The following is a 20,074-nucleotide window of genomic DNA, read 5'->3' as shown; positions in this document are numbered from 1 at the left end:
TAATTCGGTTTGTTTCGGTTTCAAAACCGAGGAAACCAAATATAAATTTAAAAAAAATTTAAACATAAAATAAAATGTTTTTAATATCGAAACTTAAAGTTGCAAACAGAAATATAAAGTTTATACAAAATGATCCAAATAATAAATGAGTTTAAATGATTTTTACTTTATAATTAATATTTTTACTTAATATAAAATATAAATATATTTATTTAGTTATGAAATTCGGTTTTTTGGTTCTGTTAAGTTTAAACTTCATGTGACCAAAACTCGAACCAAAAACTAAATTCACAATTCGGTTTGGTTTCGAACCAAATTGAAAACCGAATTGAATATGGTTCGGTCTGAAATCGATTTCAGTTTGATTTGATTTTCAAGTTTTTCGGTTCCGGACCAAATAATTTTCATCCCTAATTATGTGGAATTTAATAAAATAGAAAAACTCATAAAATGACATATGAAAAATAAATTTATTCAAAATAACCATAAAATTATATTTTGCGAATTAAATGAAAGTGTGACAAGTAACAAAAAAAATATTTATTTATTAGAGAGGATTTGCCTAGTCAAGTGAGTATAAAGATTAATATAAACAAAAATAGGAAGTTATTTGATTTCTCATAAAATTATGTAAATTTACTTATTTTTCAACGATGAATATCATTTAAAAAAGCTTTATACGTTATCATTTACTACCCAGCAATATTCCTTTTGTTATTCCAACAATGTTGGGCACTAAAACTCACATAAAAGTAACTATCTTGACTCATTCGGTCATTAATTGGTTGATTCATATTATATTTTATTTATAATAGCTTAAATAAGTGACATTTATAAAACACTAAATCATATAATTATATGTGACATTATAAAACACATAATTATAAATTCATGTTGTCACATTTATAAAACACAAATAAATAGTTTCACATTAATCGAACCCAACTAGACCAACACCAAAAATACCTTATTTTACCCGCGCACTTATCAACACTCTTTCACATGAAACTTGTAAATAAACCACATACACTCACATATCCACATTGGAAGCATTAAAATAAACAATTAATTAAACCCCATAAGATCCAATTAAATCTAATACCACTATGATATATCGATCATATGATTGCAAACATAATTTAATATAAACTTTGATTATAATTATTATTGTGATAAATCTCAATATAAAATTTGGCTTATGATTTGAAAATGACCTTTCAAAGTGCATTAATTGACCTCCTACCCATACCTCATCTTTCATCCCCCGCCCCTTATATAAACATCTTCCCCTTCACCTCCTATTTCATTCCAACAACAATCATCTCATCTTCACTTCCAGCTTCCAAACTTACAAAAACTACTCCTCTTGTGATCATTCCTAACAAAACTTCAAAATCTTACCTTGCATACCAAAAAACTTTCAAGAAAATGTTTAGCTTTTCGGGTCAAAACGACTTCTGTGGTCGTCGATGTGTGTGGGTGAACGGCCCTGTTATAGTAGGGGCAGGACCATCAGGGCTAGCCGTATCAGCTTGCCTCAGGGAACAAGGCATTCCCTTTGTGGTCATTGAAAGATCGGACTGCATTGCCTCTTTATGGCAAAAACGTACCTATGATCGCCTAAAACTACACCTTCCGAAAAAATTCTGCCAGCTTCCGAAGCTACCCTTTCCCGAGGAATACCCTGAGTACCCAACCAAGAGACAATTCATCACCTATCTTGAGAACTATGTTGAGAAATTTGACATCAAACCGCAATTCAATGAGTGTGTGCAGTCTGCTAAGTACGATGAAGCCTGCCATCTCTGGCGGGTCGTGACCATTTCGACAAACGGGTCCAACCGCTCCGAGACTGAGTATATCTGCCAGATGCTTGTGGTGGCTTCCGGAGAAAATGCAGAAGGGGTAGTGCCGGAAATTGATGGACTACAAGATTTCTCCGGTGAAGTCATTCATGCAAAAGATTACAAGTCCGGCGAGAAATATGACGGAAAGAAAGTATTGGTTGTCGGGTGTGGAAATTCCGGGATGGAGGTTTCTCTAGACCTTTCAAATCACAATGCCAAGCCATCCATGGTGGTTCGAAGCTCGGTAAGCAATCTTGAAAAATCATTAAAACCCATAAAAAGATGGAATATATTTTCAAGAAAATCAATAACAATTAAAATTAACCATCTAATTCTTCTAATTTCTTTACAGGTTCATGTTTTGCCTCGAGAAATGATGGGAAAATCGACATTCGATATAGCCATGATGCTGATGAAATGGCTACCTCTATGGCTGGTTGATAAGCTTCTGCTAATCCTGGCATGGTTCATTCTCGGAAACATAGAAAATTACGGCATAAAGAGACCATCTTTAGGTCCATTAGAACTGAAAAACCACCATGGAAAAACTCCAGTTCTCGACATCGGTGCACTTGAGAAAATCCGAGCAGGCGAGATCACCGTCGTTCCTGGAGTCAAAAGATTTAACTGCACCTCCGTCGAGTTCGTTAATGGCGACACCCTTGATATCGATTCAGTTGTTTTAGCAACGGGGTATTGTAGCAATGTTCCCTACTGGCTTCAGGTGAGCAAATGCTTCCATTTCTGCTCTGTTGTTTCGCAAAAAGATTGAATTTTTCAGTTTGACTAATCGAATTTTGACTTTTTTTGATGAGCAGGAAACCGAGTTCTTTGCTAAAAATGGCTTCCCAAAGACACCATTTCCAAACGGGTGGAAGGGAAAGTGTGGATTATATGCAGCAGGATTCACAAGAAGAGGGCTTGCTGGTGCATCTGCTGACGCCATGAAAATTTCTCAAGATATTGGGAAAGTATGGAAGGAGGAATTAAATCAGAAAAAACTGAAAGTTCCTACGCATAGAAGATGCATCTCAACCTTCTAATTTTATCTAACAAAAATGCTTAGAAAAACTAATATTTAACTGTGGGGTGTAAAAAATATATGTATATGTAAAAACAAGAAGGAAAGAGATAGAATAGAAGAGCAGCAGCCCTCGCCATAAAGCCCCCCAAAAAAGATTAAAAAAAAAGGTAGAAAAATTTATGGGCATTTTGTATACTTAGGATGATGAGGCTAATTTTGTAATTTACATCTTTTTTTAATATATAAGGAAATGTTGATGATTAAAATGCTTCTTTAGTACTTTATACTTTTTTCCACATGTTGATGAGGTTCTATCACGAATACTTGCAACTTTTGTAACACTTGCCATGAGACTCAAGAACAAATAGTGTTATCATCTATGGGGAGATGATGGGTGATTTTTACAACCTTTCAATTCAAATTTCCAACAAAAAAAATCAGCAATGTACAATCATTACTGCACAAGGTATAACTTAGCATTGCACTTAGAAGATTAACGTATCAAATATAAAACTATTTTCTTATATGTTGAATGTTTTATATAGTTTGTAAAAAGTTATATCGATCTCTCATCGATCAATTATAGTGAAAATGGATTTCCAAGACGTAAGGTAACAAAGCTTTATGAGTTTATGTACACCCTTAAATTAAGGTTTTTGGATTCACTGAAATAGAAAGGCTATCAAAATGGAAATGATTTGAAAATGTACAAGTTAAAAGCTTTCAAGCTATGTGATATTTACTGATAATACACGGAATATATACATGAAATTACAAGAGAATGATCCTACAATTAAGGAGATGATATACACCGATAAAATATAATAGGATAAGAACGTAAAATAGAAAGATATGGTTGTCATTACTCCCCTCAAGCTCGAGCATGAAAGGTATGAATGTCCAACCTACCCGCTAGAAAATGAAAGTGTTTTGTGCGAGGTGCACTGGTAAAGATTTTGGCTATTGGTTTGTCATGATAATAGCCAAAGTATTGATTTCATTGTATTAAATTCGTTTCCACACAAAATGACAGTCCATTTAAACGTATTTGGTTCGATCATGAAAGACAAGATTATTGACGATGTGTAGGGTTGCTTAATTGTCACATAAAAGGGTGTAGACTCAGCAGGTTTGGCGTCGAGATTACATAGCAGTCATCACAACCATAGGACCTCGCTTACTGTGGTAGTCATGGCTCAATATTTAATATGGGTTGAGGTTCGGGAGATTACAAATTGTTTCTAGTCTACTAGGATATCACAGCTCCTCTTAGCATGATCAAGAAACTCGTGTGGGAAAGTCTCGTGAAGTTGCTACCCGTCCAATCTACATTGCAATGTGTTGCTATGTCAAACGTCCACTTATGAGAAGTATGATTCCTTGTTCAGGTGTAGCTTTCAGATAATGCATCACTCGTATGGATGCATCTATATGCATTTGATGTAGGTCTGACACAAATTGGCTTAGCATATTTACGACATAGAGAATGTCATGTGCAACTTGATCAAGGTGTAGATTTGTTTCCATGGGAAAATGGGAAAATGACTTGGTCAACAACCTTATTGTCCAATATTTGAGGCAATGTCTAATGTATATTTGTTTTAGCTTAATACTAGTCTATCAAAATTACCCACAATTTTAATTCCAAAAAAAAAAAAAAATACTTTACATGCCCCATATCCTTTATGTTGAAGTGTTCTTGTAGATGTGATCTGAGTTACACTATTTTTGGTGTCGTCGCTCCCCATTATGATGACATCATCAATATAAATAAGAATTGCAACAAAATTCAAAACCTTTCTATATATGAAAAGGGAATGGTCCTTCTTTGACTATTTGAAACCAAAATCAAAGAGTGAATGTGTGAACTTTTGGTACCAATTTTGAGATGTTTGTCATACACCATATAGTAAATTTCTTAGGCAACATACTTTGCCGTATCCTTCCTTTAAGAAACCTTATGGAATCTTCATAAGAAGTTTTTTTTACAATATTTCAATGAAAGAAGACGTTATTCACAATATCGTCGTTTAGTACCTATTATACGTGTAGGCGAGGTCCTATATTTGAGGCAATGTCTAATGTATATTTGTTTTAGCTTAATACTAGTCTATCAAAATTACGCACAATTTTAATTCCAAAAAAAAAAAAAAACTTTACATGCCCCATATCCTTTATGTTGAAGTGTTCTTGTAGATGTGATCTGAGTGACACTATTTTTGGTGTCGTCGCTCCCCGATGACATCATCAATATAAATAAGAATTGCAACAAAATTCAAAACCTTTCTATATATGAAAAGGGAATGGTCCTTCTTTGACTATTTGAAACCAAAATCAAAGAGTGAATGTGTGAGCTTTTGGTACCAGTTTTGAGATGTTTGTCATACACCATATAGTAAATTTCTTAGGCAACATACTTTGGTGTATCCTTCCTTTAAGAAACCTTATGGAATCTTCATAAGAAGTTTTTTTACAATATTTCAATGAAAGAATACGTTATTCACATCTAAGTGTTGTATGTTCCAGTTCTTCTTAGTATCCACGACAAGGAAGCTTCTGAAAGTAACAAGTTAGGCGACTAGTGAAAAGATCTCATGGAAGATGCCTTCATTTTATGAATCCTTTAGTGACTAAATGAGTCTTACATTACTATGTCTCTCCATTTTGTTTGTATGTGATCTTGTACACCCAATTTGACTTAATTGTTAGCTTCCACGGTGGTAAGTTTTCAAGGATCAAAGTAGAACACCCATTGCTAAGATACTTTAAAAATAATTTTAAAATCATTTAATTTTAAATCTCAAATAGTTTTAATTTCAAAGTGCGGAATAATATGATCTCATAGTTCAAACAAGTTAATAATTTCCAAAATAGCGAGGTAGCATCAATTAATAACAAAACATAGTTCAAATAAACCATTATAACATTGTGGTCTTTTAAATTTTATCGCATTTTCTATCTTCTTGACTAATCTTCAACCGAGCACATGTCAAAAGATAGTTAATGGAATGCCTAGTGATAGACTAGATAATACTTTATTAGTCGAAGTTGTTAGTAGCAAGTTTGTACCTATTAGCCATCGTATGAAAAACATCTTAACTGACCTGAATGAGAATAAGTTCCACGAGGAATTATTACCTATCGAACTTAATGGTTTCGACATCGTGTTAGGAATGGATTGGCTTAGTGCCAATGACACTTAGATATTGTACGGAAAGAAGATAGTCAAAGTAAACCCGCCAGGGAAAGAGTCATTTATGGTCTATGGGGACAAACGCAGAGTAAGTTCTGGGATCATTTCTCTAATAAAAGCCAGAAAGTGTTTGGCCAAAGGATGTACATCATATTTGGCATTCGTGATTGAAGCAAAGAAGGAGAAAAAGGAGGTGCAGAACATTCCGGTGGTGTGCGATTATCCAGAAGTATTTCCCGAAGATCTTCCTGGATTACCGTCTGATCGACAAGTAGAATTCGGTATCGAGTTGTTACTAGGGACGACGCCAATAGCAAAAGCACCTTACCGATTAGCAACAATGGAGATGAAGGAGATGACGATGCAACTTCAGGAGTTATTGGACAAGAGTTTCATTAGACCTAGTTCATCACCCTGGGGAGCTCCGGTGTTATTCGTAAAGAAAAAGGATGAGAGTATGAGGATGTGCATTGATTACAGAGAGCTGAATAAGGCAACGATAAAGAATAGATATCCATTGCCAAGAATTGATGAACTGTTCGATCAGCTACAAGGTTCAAGCTATTTCTCGGAAATCGATCTTAGGTCAGGATATCATCAGCTGAAGGTGACAGAGCATGATATCGAGAAGACTGCTTTCAGACCACGATATGGACACTACGAGTTCTTGGTTATGTCGTTTGGACTGACAAATGCTCCCGCATCATTCATGGATTTAATGAACATGGTTTGTAATCCGTTCCTTGATAAATCAATGATAGTGTTCATAGATGACATTCTGATTTACTCGAAAAGCCAAGAGGAGCATGGCCAACACTTGAGAGAAGTGTTATAAGTCTTGAAAAAAGAGAAGTTGTATGCAAAGTTCTCCAAATGTGATTTTTGGATTAGAGAAGTCCAATTCTTGGGTCACGTGGTCAACCAAGAAGGGATAATGGTTGATCCGGCAAAGATTGAAGTTGTGAAAAAGTGGAAACAACCGAAAAGTCCCACGGAGATCCGAAGCTTTTTGGGATTAGCTGGATATTACCGAAGGTTTATCCAAGGCTTTTCTTCGATCGCTACTCCACTAACAACTTTAACTCACAAAGGAGCTACTTATGCTTGGAGTGATATGCACAAAGAGGCATTCGAGTTGCTAAAGAAGAAGCTATGTGAAGCACCGATTCTTTCTCTACCCAATGGAGTTGAAGACTTCGTTGTCTATAGCGATGCGTCTGGGGTTGGTTTGGGTTGTGTTTTGACCCAAAGAGAAAAGGTGATAGCATATGCATCTCGACAACTGAAGGAGCATGAAAAGAACTACCCTACTCATGATTTGGATTTGGCAGCGGTAGTATTTGCTCTGAAAATATGGAGGCATTACCTTTATGGCTCAAAGTGCAAACTTTTCACTAATCATACGAGTCTCTAATATCTCTTTAATCAGAAGGAATTAAATATGAGGCAACGATGCTAGCTGGAGTTACTCAAGGACTACGACTGTGAGATACTTTACCACCCCGGTAAAGCCAATTTTGTTGCTGATGCTCTCAGTCAGAAAGTCGATCTTGAAAGAAAAAGGCCAAGAGTGTTGAGAATAGAAGTTTTCTCGACAATTGTGGAGAGTATAAAGAAAGCTCAAGAAGAAGCTTTAGAGAAGAATGATCGAAAGGAGGAACGTTTGGGAAAATATTGGTGTTTGGTACAAATGGTCATGGACTGAAGGTATTCCAAGATCGTATTTGGGTACCTAAGTCAGGAGGAATAAGAGATCTTCTGATGGAAGAAGCTCACAAAACCATGTACTCAATTAATCCCGATAGCACTAAAATGTATAGGGATCTAAAACCCTACTACTCGTGGCCGACGACGAAGTTTGATGTAGCAAAGTATGTGGCCGGGTGTGTGACATGTGCTAGAGTTAAGGCACAACATCAGAAACCATATGGGAGTTTAGAACGTTTACCTGTACTAATGGGTAAGTGGGAAGACATTGCCATGGATTTTGTCACTAGTTTATTTTAGGATGGTTGCCTAAATTTCCTTGATGTACTAAATGTTATATGTTTTCCATATATGATATTATTTGTTCGGATCTACGGTTTGTTGCCAACCGGATCTGGAAACCTTATGTGTTTAGGATTCTAAGCGTATGACGACGGTATTAGAATTAGCATGTAAACGTTTCGGAGTGATAAGGATGATTTGATTCTCTATCGTGATTGAGGATCTAAATTCACCTTATTTGGTGTGTAGATCAAAAATGGCAAGAACAAGAAGTGGAGTTGGAAACGTGAACAAAAACAGGAATCAACCACCTATAATCGAGCAAATACCTGTTGTAGCAGCAACACCTGAGCCAATGAAAATGGTTGTTGTACAATTGATGATTCAAACGATGTTGGATCATCAGATAGAAGAAACAAGACGTTTGCTTCAGTAGAATGATGAAGAAACTTCGATGCCGATTGTGCAGCCTGAATTAAGTGAAGGGCAGTCGAAAGGAGGTAATTTCAGTGGGATTATTGGTCAAGCTAACCTACCATGGATTAGAAAAAACAACCTAGAGGGAGGAATTGATGGACTAGGATGCAAGTACAAAGACTTTTTGACTTGAAAACCATCGACTTTCACTGGAAAGGAGGATCCGATCGGAGTTATGGATTGGATCTCAGAAATGGAGCTAGCCTTCATGACGTGTGGCTGCAGAGGCAAGTTGCAGACCCCTTTCGCAGTACGTCAGTTCAGGGGTGGAGTTGTTCATTGGTGGAACACTCTGGGGAAGACCCTAAGCCCTAATGAATCACTGCAACTGACTTGGGAAGAGTTCTTGGTGCAGTTCAAGCGCAAGTTCTGCTCTACCCAAAATGTACTGGAGTTGGAGAACAACTTGATGACATTGACAAAATGCAGCATGTCAGTTGATGAATACACCAATGCCTTCACCGACAAAATGGAGTTTGCTTTGTGTATCGTCCCAGATGAGCTAACAAAATTTGACCAGTACGCAAAGGAAATTCTGTGGGAGTACGTAGTGCCAGTACGTCAGGCACCTACTCTGGAGGCAGCTATTTGGGCTGCCAAGTCTGTTGAGGACATGATCAAGGGAAGAACCGCCAACAAAGTTGAAGTTGTTGAAAAGAGAAAGTTTGAAGGAACTTCAGGTTCCAGCAAGAAAAACAAATTTTCGAAGTCTGATTCGAAAAAAGTTTGGAGGAGGAAAAGGAGGCGAATCGAAATGGTGTGAGAAGTACAAGGAAAAGCACTCTGGGAAATGTAGCGAGGATGTGACCTACTACAAGTGTGGAAAGACGGGGCATTATGACAATGAGTGTCCGTCCAACAAAAGAGTGTGCTTTGGGTGTAATGAAGAGGGGCATATTTTGAAATACTGTCCTAGAAAGAAAGAGGCAGCAAAACCCAATATTCCCCCAAAGCCTAACGCAAGAGCTTTCCAGATGACACTAGAAGCTGCTAAAGAAGAAGCTGATGTCGCTTCAGGTACCTTTCTCATAAACAATTTGTCTGACCAAATTTTGTTTGATTCTAGAGCCAACTACTCTTTTATATCGCATGAATTTGGTAGAAAACTAGCTTTTCCTGTTGATAGACTAGATAATGCTTTATTAGTCGAAGTTGCTAGTGGCAAGTTTGTACCTGTTAGCCATCGTATGAAAAACATCTTAATCGACCTAAATGAGAATAAGTTCCACGAGGAATTATTACCTATCGAACTTAATGGTTTCGACATCGTGTTGGGAATGGATTGGCTTAGCACCAATGACGCTGAGATATTGTACGGAAAGAAGATAGTCAAAGTAAACCCGCCAGGGAAAGAGTCATTTATGGTGTATGGGGACAAACGCAGAGTAAGTTCTGGGATCATTTCTCAAATGAAAGCCAGAAAGTGTTTGGCTAAAGGATGTACATCATATTTGGCATTCGTGATTGACGCAAAGAAGGAGAAAAAGGAGGTGCATAACATTCCGGTGGTGTGTGATTATCCGGAAGTATTTCCCGAAGATCTTCCTGGATTACCGCCTGATCGACAAGTGGAATTCTGTATCGACTTGTAACTAGGGACGACGCCAATAACAAAAGCACCTTACCGATTAGCAGCAATGGAGATGAAGGAGCTGATGATGCAACTTCAGGAGTTATTGGACAAGGGTTTCATTAGACCTAGTTCATCACCCTGGGGAGCTCCGGTGTTATTCGTAAAGAAAAAAGATGAGAATATGAGGATGTGAATTGATTACAGAGAGCTGAATAAGGCAACGATAAAGAATAGATATCCATTGCCAAGAATTGATGACCTGTTCGATCAGCTACAAGGTTCAAGCTATTTCTCGGAAATCGATCTTAGGTCACGATAACATCAACTGAAGGTGAGAGAGCATGATATCGAGAAGATTGCATTCAGAACACGATATGGACACTATGAGTTCTTGGTTATGGCGTTTGGACGGACCAATGCTCCCGCAACATTCATTAATCCATTGCTTGATAAATCAATGATAGTGTTCATAGATGACATTCTGATTTACTCGAAAAGCCAAGAGGAGCATGGCCAACACTTGAGAGAAGTGTTATAAGTCTTGAAAAAGGAGAAGTTGTATGCAAAGTTCTCCAAATGTGATTTTTGGATTAGAGAAGTCCAATTCTTGGGGTCACGTGGTCAACCAAGAAGGGATAATGGTTGATCCAACAAAGATTGAAGCTATGACAAAGTGGAAACAACCGAAAAGTCCCACGGAGATCCGAAGCTTTTTGGGATTGATATTACCGAAGGTTTATCCAAGGATTTTCTTCGATCACTACTCTACTAACAACTTTGACTCTCAAAGGAGCTACTTATGCTTGGAGTGATACGCATAAAGAAGCATTCGAGTTGCTTAAGAAGAAGCTATGTGAATCACTGATTCTTTCTCTACCCGATGGAGTTGAAGACTTCGTTGTCTATAGCGATGTGTCTGGGTTGGTTTGGGTTGTGTTTTGACCCAAAGAGAAAAGGTGATAGCATATGCGTCTCGACAGCTGAAGGAGCATGAAAAGAACTACCCCACTCATGATTTGGAGTTGGCAGCGGTAGTATTTGCTCTGAAAATATGGAGGCATTACCTTTATGGCTCGAAGTGAAAACTTTTCACTGATCATAAGGGTCTCCAATATCTCTTTAATCAGAAGGAATTAAATATGAGGCAACGACGCTGGCTAGAGTTACTCAAGGACTACAACTGTGAGATACTTTACCACCCGGTAAAGCCAATGTTGTTGCTGATGCTCTCTGTCTAAAATTCAATCTAGAAAGAAAAAGGCCAAGTGCATTGAGAATAGAAGTTTTCTCGACAATTGTGGCGAGTATAAAGAAATATCAAGAAGAAGATTTAGAGAAGAATGACTAAAAGGAGGAATGTTTGGGCAAAACGTTGGTGTTTGGTACAAACGATCGTGGACTGAAAGTATTCCAAGATCGTGTTTGGGTACCTAAGTCAGGAGGAATAAGAGATCTTCTGATGGAAGAAGCTCACAAAACCATGTACTCAATTCATCCCGGTAGCACTAAAATGTATAGGGACCTAAAACCCTACTACTGGTGGCCGACGATGAAGCTTGATGTAGCAAAGTATGTGGCCGAGTGTGTGACATGTGCTAGAGTTAAGGCACAACATCAGAAACCATATGGGAGTTTAGAACCCTTACCTGTACTAATGGGTAAGTGGGAAGACATTGCCATGGATTTTGTCCCTAAACTGCCCAGAACTGTCACACCCCAAAACCGGAACGGCAGAAACGTTCAGGGGTGGAGGACGTCATGTTTAGTATCACAAGACATGCATCATAGTAATCAAAGTAATGAACAACCATTTCATTGGAAAGAAATTGTTTACAAAGTATGTGGTCACATAACATAGACTACACAGTAAATAACAAAATAAGACATGAAGCTATACTGCTCCATTATCTGAATTCCCAGAGCGTGTACCTATTTACTGGTCTCCTGAGAATACAAGTTATTTTGAAAGCGTAGATCAACATTTAAGCTGGTGAGTTCATAAGATTTTAGTGATGTAAGAAGTTGTAAGAAAGTTGTAGTAAGTTGTAAGTTCTGTTTAGAAAAGTTCGTCTGTTCCTCCAAAAAATCCTATATTTCCTGCTTTGATGAAAGATAAGTAAAAATGACTCTACAATCCATTCTATGAGTACTAAATGGATACAAGTTATATAAAAACCATGGTAAACAAATAATCGATTGTGTGTATCTAACCTAATCCCACAACCAAACAAGGAAGAGGAAGTAAGGCAGAAAACACACATCCCATTATTTGTTAGATCATTGTTGTATATAACCCTGACGTATTCACTTGGTACTCATGGAGTTAACTGTAATAGTTCCTTTATATTTTATGAAAAGATTCTTTAAGAAAACCCTTATTTCTTTTAGTAAAAATGGTAACCACAATGGTTCCTTCTAAAATCACTTAGTTTATACTAGCTATATATAATATAATATCGAATAGATAGTTAATTGTATCAATCTACCCTAAGCCCACAACCAAACAAGGAACAAGACGTAAGGCGAAAAGCACACATCCAACTGCCTATCGGGTATTAATTATCTATAACCTTGGTGTATAAACTAAGGTATTGTAGTGTTAACCACCTAAAGTCCTTTAAGTTTATACTGGTTTAATAAAATGGATTAAACCCTTTATTGGTAAGTTTCTAGTTTTGTCTACCAAATGTTCTATTTGAAAAGTATATTTTGTACAAGAAAACGGTGCATTGAATTAGTGTTCTATGACCTGGCCAATACCTGGTACCCCTTATGATTACTTGATGTATACGGAATATATATATATATATATATATATATATATATATATATTGTTGGATTAGTGTCTAAGTCCATAACAATTTTGGTATGTACTTGACCCGATGGTGCATGGTCCTTTTGGGTTGCCTTCACCAAAGCAACATGATAGGATGAATTATGGAGAGAAATGATTAAAAATGATTTATTAATATATTATGGGAATAATATATTAAAGGATAAATCATATTATTTAATTAATATTAGTCAATAATTAATTGGTAATTAGTTTTGTGACTAAAAGAGATTAATTAAACTTAAGGGACTGGAATTGTAATTATAAGATAATTGCAATTTGGGCCATGGATTGCCTTATAATAAGGAGTGGACGAATTCTATGCGGAAGCCCATAAGGAAATCGTCCAAGGCCTTAATTAAAGGATTCCATGGGTTGCTTAGGGCTTAAGCATCCAAATTAGGGTTTCCTTGTTAGATAACCCTAATAGCCTAACTATATATACATCCCTTATGACCCAAAAACGTAGAGAAGCTTTCTTCTAGGGTTAGAACACGTTTTGGGTAGCCTCCATCCTCTCTCATCTTCATCCTCTTGCTTATGGTGTTTGTGAACCATTAGAGGAGTGATATTTGTGACTCTATGCTTTCTAAAGTCAATACAAGGAGATTTGGGATTGTTGTTACTACATAACAATCAAGGTAACATTTTAAACCTATTCTTATGTTAATATGATTACTTGTATGCTAGAATTAGGGTTTATAGTCTTGGATAACTTGCATGTACAATAGAGAAACCTAGATCCAAGCATTAGGGTTTGTATGAGCACATAGGATGTTCTTAGGACCAAAATCCATCAGTGGTATCAGAGACTAGACTGGTTTCTATTGTATTGATGCATTGTATGATTAAAAAAATTCGATTTTTGTGGTCCTGGAGGCTGGACTCGCCGAGTCCATAGATGAACTCGCCAAGTCCATGCTGACTCGACGAGTCCATGCCTGACTCGGCGAGTCGGCTCGTCAGATGGAGGGAAAACCAGGATTTCTTGCTGTTTTTTCTTAAGGATTGTTGCCTTATCATATTAGATCAATATAAATCCGATTTTATGATATATTTGACTATATTCTTGATCTAATTGAAGATATTTATCAATTAATAAAATATTTTTTTTCCTTATGTGATAATTGATTAATTATTTTGATTAAATTGGTAAATTGTTTTGCAAGAAATCATTAAATAAATCAAATATGGATAATTATGTGATTAAATGTTAATTTAGATTATTTGTTATTTGATCCTTGTGCTTTGAAAAGTTTCATATTTTCCCCTTTAGGTTTTATAGTTTAAATTTGAACCCAAAAAGTTTTGTTGTTTTGAAATTTAAATAGTTGAAACCCTAATGTTTTGAAAAAGGTTTCAAAACTTGCCCTCAAGTTTTGGAATTTAAATTTTGATTAATAGTTTAATTTTGATGTATATTTAAATTCTAAACCCTAATGTTTTGAAATGTTTCAAAACTTGCCCTCAAGTTTTGGAATTTAAAAGTTGATTAAAAGTTTAATTAGGAATGTTAAATTCTAAAACCCTAGTATTGTTTTGAAAAAGTTCAAATCACACCCTTATGGTTTTATTAATTAATTAAGGTGTATAATTAAAAGAGGTTTAATAAATCCATAAAAGTTTAGGTTTACAATTTAATTGAATTAAAAGTATAATTGTTAAATTTGACAACCTAGTATTTTAAAAGTGTAAAATATACCCTATACTATATATAACATTAAAAGTCTAACATTATATATATATATATATATATATATGTATGAGTAAATTCAGTCTTACCGTTAGTAGGCCTCATTCACGAAGCTGGTCTATAAGGGGTGTTTAAGGAAATTGCCTATAAAATGGCGATTGAATGGGTATCCACTCTTACCCACCGCACTCTTGACTAGTGGAGGGTCATTAGCCGAACGGGTAGGATAGGACGAAACCTTCCATTATAAGTATAATGAATTATTAAAGTAACTAAATGTTTTCATAAAATTCCCACTCTTAGTTACTTAGGCAAAAGTGAATTGATGCAATTCCATGAAATTACACTTTGTGCCCTTGCGAAGACGTTAGTGGAGCGTGTGTGGTTTACTGGCACACTAAATGGTTCTAAGAAAAGGTAGAAAAGGGTGACTCAATGTTTGTCATAGTTCGGTGGAGCGTGTGTGATTTACCGGCACATCGAATAGGTGACTGTAACATGTGAGGGCACCATGTAAGTTTGCATGGTTATTCACACCCGCTTTGTGATCCTCGGCATCCCAGTCACAAACAAGAGGGGCATATCGAGATTTAAACATGCCATTGAAATGTTCAATGAATCTCATAGGATCTAGGAGTTTTCATAGATTTAAAACTTAAATTTCTTTTTCGTTTTTCATGGTGGAAATTAGTGAATCGTCATTCACTTACCTTCAAATGTTCTGCAATTTGGGTTACGACATCCCTCTCCCGAGTTGTAGAATATTGTGTTGGGTCCTAGCCTTAGTATTTCATTTGGGTGATTTACTAAGGAATCAATCTATCAACTAACTTGAATTCGTTTTCTCCCGTTTTGTAGATGTCAAAGTTCGACAACTATGGTCTTCCCAAATCCCGTGAAACAAGCTTTCCACATGAAGATGATATTCCACGATTCGATCGAGGAACGAGAGATCATGCTTCACTTCCTCCACCTCCTCCAATTATTCTCCCTAACCCACAAGTTCAAAGGCTTGAAAAGTTCAAGATCACTCAAGCCCTTTTGGCAAGTAAACATAAAGAAGGAAAGCCGGTGTATGCACACGTCCTAGGGATGAAGTCACACATTGATAGGTTAAGAATGTTGGGATCCGTTGTCTGTGAGGAAATGGCTGTTGATTGGGTTCTTCATTCACTTCCTAACTCATATAGTGAGTTCGTAATAGAGTACTATATGATGAACCGCGACGTGACCCTTATAGATCTCACCTATATGCTTATTGCTGCTGAATCAGAAATGGTTTGGCATAATAGAAAAGCAAAGTTGATTGGTGAATCTGCCTTCAAGACCTCTATGGATATAGACAATGGCAATGAAAGACATGCTATGATCGAAAGGTTTGATCATAAGAGAAAGGAAATGTCTGAAGCAGTTCCATGTCATGTTCCAAAAAAGGTCAATTTGCTTTTATTGCCAAGAGAAAGGGCATTGGAGACGAAGCTACCCCATTTACCTAAGAGATCTAAGTGATGGGAGAGTCGAAACGTATGGCTCTAATATAGGTAAAATCCATTAACTAACTCTTTTAAGCTTTTATTCTAGATTCTTAATACATAATGTGATAAGATTACAATTGATGGATCGAAGAAAAGAAAGGAAGCTTAAGGGAAGAAGTGAGCAGAATCTAACCGTGAAGGAATGGATTTCGATCGCATTTCTCGAAGATTAGATTCTTGAGCTACTACTTAGAGTTAGAATTAGATTGCTAAGAAAGATGTATTAGCATAGTTTTTCAATGAATTGCATTGTAAGGACAAATTTTTCCGCAACAAAATAAATTTTGATTTTATATTATTTATTTATCCTTGCAATGGCGTATATGAAAATTTGATGTTTGAATATTAGCAACAATGGATTTGGTTCTTATTATGTTATTTATGGAAAGTCGAGAATTTACCAAATAGGGAGTGTTTTTCATCGCACAAGTTTCAATTGGACAGAAACTTGGAATCATGCAACTTGGTTGCACGATGAATGAGAAATTTCATATTTTGGAAATTAGACTAATTCATTGACAAAGTGTCAAGTGAAGGACTAGGAGATCGAGCACACAAAGTTGCGTGTTGATCAAGTCCACCATAAGAGTAACAATGATATTCGTCATGATTCACTAAAGGTTTAGTAAATATGATTATACTTACAAGATTAAGTGTAATTATGAATTGATTGAAAAAGTTTAAATCAATAGCAAAACGAATAAGAAGAATCAAGTAGGCAGAAAGATAAAAGTTTCTCCATTCTAAGAAGAATGGAGAGTAGCGTTTATGCTTTATGATAGGTCTTAATGATTAAGAACCATATCTCAATTGATCCTCTAAGTGAGTCTTAGTACAATTGTATGTTTAAGAAGAGGAATAAAGGATAAGAGAAATGGTTAAATCAAGAAGTCAATCATACTTCGTTCCAATAACAAGTCTTAAAGTTAAGATTGTGACATTGAGTGAAAAGTATTAAGAAGGTTTGTAACATTCATTAAATGTGGAAAGTTGTGATGTCTTGGATAAGACAAAGACCAACTAGGACCAATTTATGAAGAGTTTTGATAAAAGCTACACTAACTCTCGAATATTTGTTTATCAAGAAATGGTTATTGACAAGAGAATTTTATATGTCAAGAAGTCAGTGGGAGTCTTAATGGTCTTGAAAGGTTTCAAGAACAAATCAAATAAACCTTATCGATCATCACTAGCACACGAGTTGAAGTTTACAACCTATCGTGTTGACACTATTTTATTTCTGTGCCATTCCAATTGAGTTAATTATGCATGTGAGTCCTATGAGTTCTCATTTGAATGTATAAAAGGCAAGGACCTTGAACAATGAAAAGTAGATTGATAGGAAAAGGTGAGCTGCTTAACTACTTGGAAGACATGGTGGACAGCTGTGCTACCATAAGGCAAGAAATCAAGATTAAGAAAGTCCGATCCATATGAGTTTGAATTTGTCGTAAACTTTGGTTTTGACAAATTCACATGGATAGGAACAAATACACCGTTTAAATCTAAGTGTCATAAGATTTCCTCCTTCATGAAAATGATTGTGAGGAAATACTTTCACTAAGAAAGATTTTAAGAAGATAGTGATTGTAAAATTGCATTCTCGAATTCGATTATGGTTACGGTATCCCTTTCCGTAATTTGAATTGTGAGGTTTGGCAATTGTTTAGACACACATATGAACTATCTAAGGCAAAGGTGTATAAGTTCAAGAAGCCTTGATAAAAGATTATCAAAGCACTAAGTATTAGAAGCATGAACTTAAGAAATTCAATAAGCATTGTTTTTCTGAAAGTTAAGATGTTTATGAATACATGTTGAAGCTAGTGGGAGCATAAGTGTTATATTTATAATAATCATCATGATAGTGGGAGCATAAATTTTATGATTGTATGATTATTAAGGCACGTATTGCAAGTTGGCAATATTAATTATAGAAAACAAGAGTTATACCTTGCAAAGTCGTAAGGGTTGTAAAGTTGTTTTGCTATAATTAAGGGAGAGAATATTATGCTTCATTTCAAATCTAAAGGCTTAGGTTGTGGAATGTTAATAAATTTAGTCAAAGGTACATAGTGTGTTCTTAAATTTTCGATTATGATTACGACATTCCTCTTCACAATTCGAATTTTGAGAACATAGCAAATAAAATATTATGGCAAAAGATTGATAAAGTATCAAATCTTTATGTAAGACATTATGCATCGTGTCCCATACGCTTCGGGTATAGGATCGATTGCAAATGCTTTAATATTTGACCATTCTAAAATTTTCCAAATGTCTAGCGCATTTAGAGGGAAAAAGGACTAGAATCGGTTTTGACTAAAATAATTAAACAACTATCAAAGGACAATCCAAAGTTCGACGAGGATTGGTTGCTTGTGAGTAGTTGGAAGCATGGTATTGGATGGACCATATCGACATTATTATGAATAGAAAAGATTCTATTAAGAATAAGTGGTCATATGGAAAATATGGAAATGTTTCCATATTGGATGGACCATATCAAGATTATTACAAATAGATAAGATTCTATTAAGAATGAGTTGTCATATGGAAAATATGGTAGCGTGTCCATATTTGGGAATTGAATATTGAAAAAATCTATGTCTAGATTAGAAACTTTTATGCAAAAGGATGTTCAAAGGAATGTACTTTGAGTGAGAGACATCATATCTAAGGAATTGTCTTGTAACAATCTCCAATAGAAGACTTTGTAATATTATTGGCAATAGTCTTTTTGACTTTGGTGTAGTGACATTACGAAAGGATAGTTGCATGCTAAGAGCATGGGAAAAGGATTTGGGGTTGTGAAATGAGAATGATTGGAAATGTGCTCAATTTGGTCTATTTCACAAAGTAAGAACCATAGGCAAACATTGTGTGCATGCTAAGAGCATAGGACAAGTGTAATAATTCAAGTAAGAAGTTGATTACCCGAAATGACAAAATAATGAGTAATCGATATGGTGATAAATAAAAGGTGTTTTATTTATACTAAAAGGTTTTAGGCCATATGGGATTAGTATTATTCTTGTGTCTCACATTTGCATGTTTTGACTTCCTGAATAATTTAATTGGTTAAGAACAGTTAAATTATTCGAACAGGCCACAGTCGTTCATATGTTGGAAGTAGGTATGAATGAAGACTGTCGTGAATTGGTGTGTGGATTGTCTAAAGAGCATTAGACATAAGCAAATGTTTGTTGCAACGTTCATGAGTGCTTATGAATATGAATTTGAGCATTGGATTAAACCCACGCTCACTTGGATCACTCCATGAATTGTATCACGAGTGATTGGTGAGACGATAACATCTTATATTCTTGAAACCGAGATGTGTGAGTTGTATCTTGTGAATCGGTTGCACATTGATAATATGTAAACGCACTAGTAACTTGGTGTTATAAAACATATTGTTGTGTGTGATTCGGTGAGTGAGTGCAAGCGAGCATTGAATCAAAGTTTATCCGTTCCTTTTATCCAAAGTAGGATAAAAGCGATATCTTTGGGCCCCTCGATGATTTAGTGATGACAAATGTAAATGCTCGGCCGGGCTAGGGCTAATTTGATTTGTTCAATTAGTCAGTCATCATGAATTGGAAATCGATAAATAGCACAAAGAGAATGATTAGAAATCATGTCTCATACGATATCTAGAATGGAGGAATATATGATCCCTTATCTAAAGGACACACGTATCTGATAGGATCAGAGTTGACAGCGGCTTTGGAAAGCTACGATTGCAGATCAGGATCTGAACTCATATGCATAATAGTTATTAGACTTATCCAAGTGGGAGACTGTTGGATTAGTGTCTAAGTCCATAACTATTTTGGTATGTACTTGACCCGATGGTGCATGGTCCTTTTGGGTTTCCTTCACCAAAGCAACTTGATAGGATGAATTA

The 20,074-nt window shown here is 35.9% G+C and overlaps 1 protein-coding gene across 1 annotated transcript; it reads left to right on the top strand.

Annotated features, from left to right (window-relative positions):
- Positions 1 to 1,297: 1,297 nt before the first annotated feature.
- LOC145070056 (putative indole-3-pyruvate monooxygenase YUCCA5) lies at positions 1,298 to 3,137 on the top strand. The gene is made up of 3 exons (XM_079016981.1): positions 1,298 to 2,091; positions 2,200 to 2,571; positions 2,666 to 3,137. The coding sequence occupies exons 1-3, from the start codon at positions 1,429 to 1,431 to the stop codon at positions 2,888 to 2,890; spliced, it is 1,260 nt and encodes a 419-aa protein (XP_078873107.1). The 5' UTR covers positions 1,298 to 1,428; the 3' UTR covers positions 2,891 to 3,137.
- Positions 3,138 to 20,074: the final 16,937 nt, after the last annotated feature.

The sequence above is a fragment of the Lactuca serriola genome, chromosome 8 (genome assembly GCF_051521515.1).
Source record: "Lactuca serriola cultivar US96UC23 chromosome 8, Lser_US96UC23_V15, whole genome shotgun sequence".
In the NCBI taxonomy this organism is placed as follows: Eukaryota; Viridiplantae; Streptophyta; class Magnoliopsida; order Asterales; family Asteraceae; genus Lactuca; species Lactuca serriola.
Note: the sequence above shows the minus strand (reverse complement) of the source record. Positions and strands in the feature narration are given on the sequence as shown.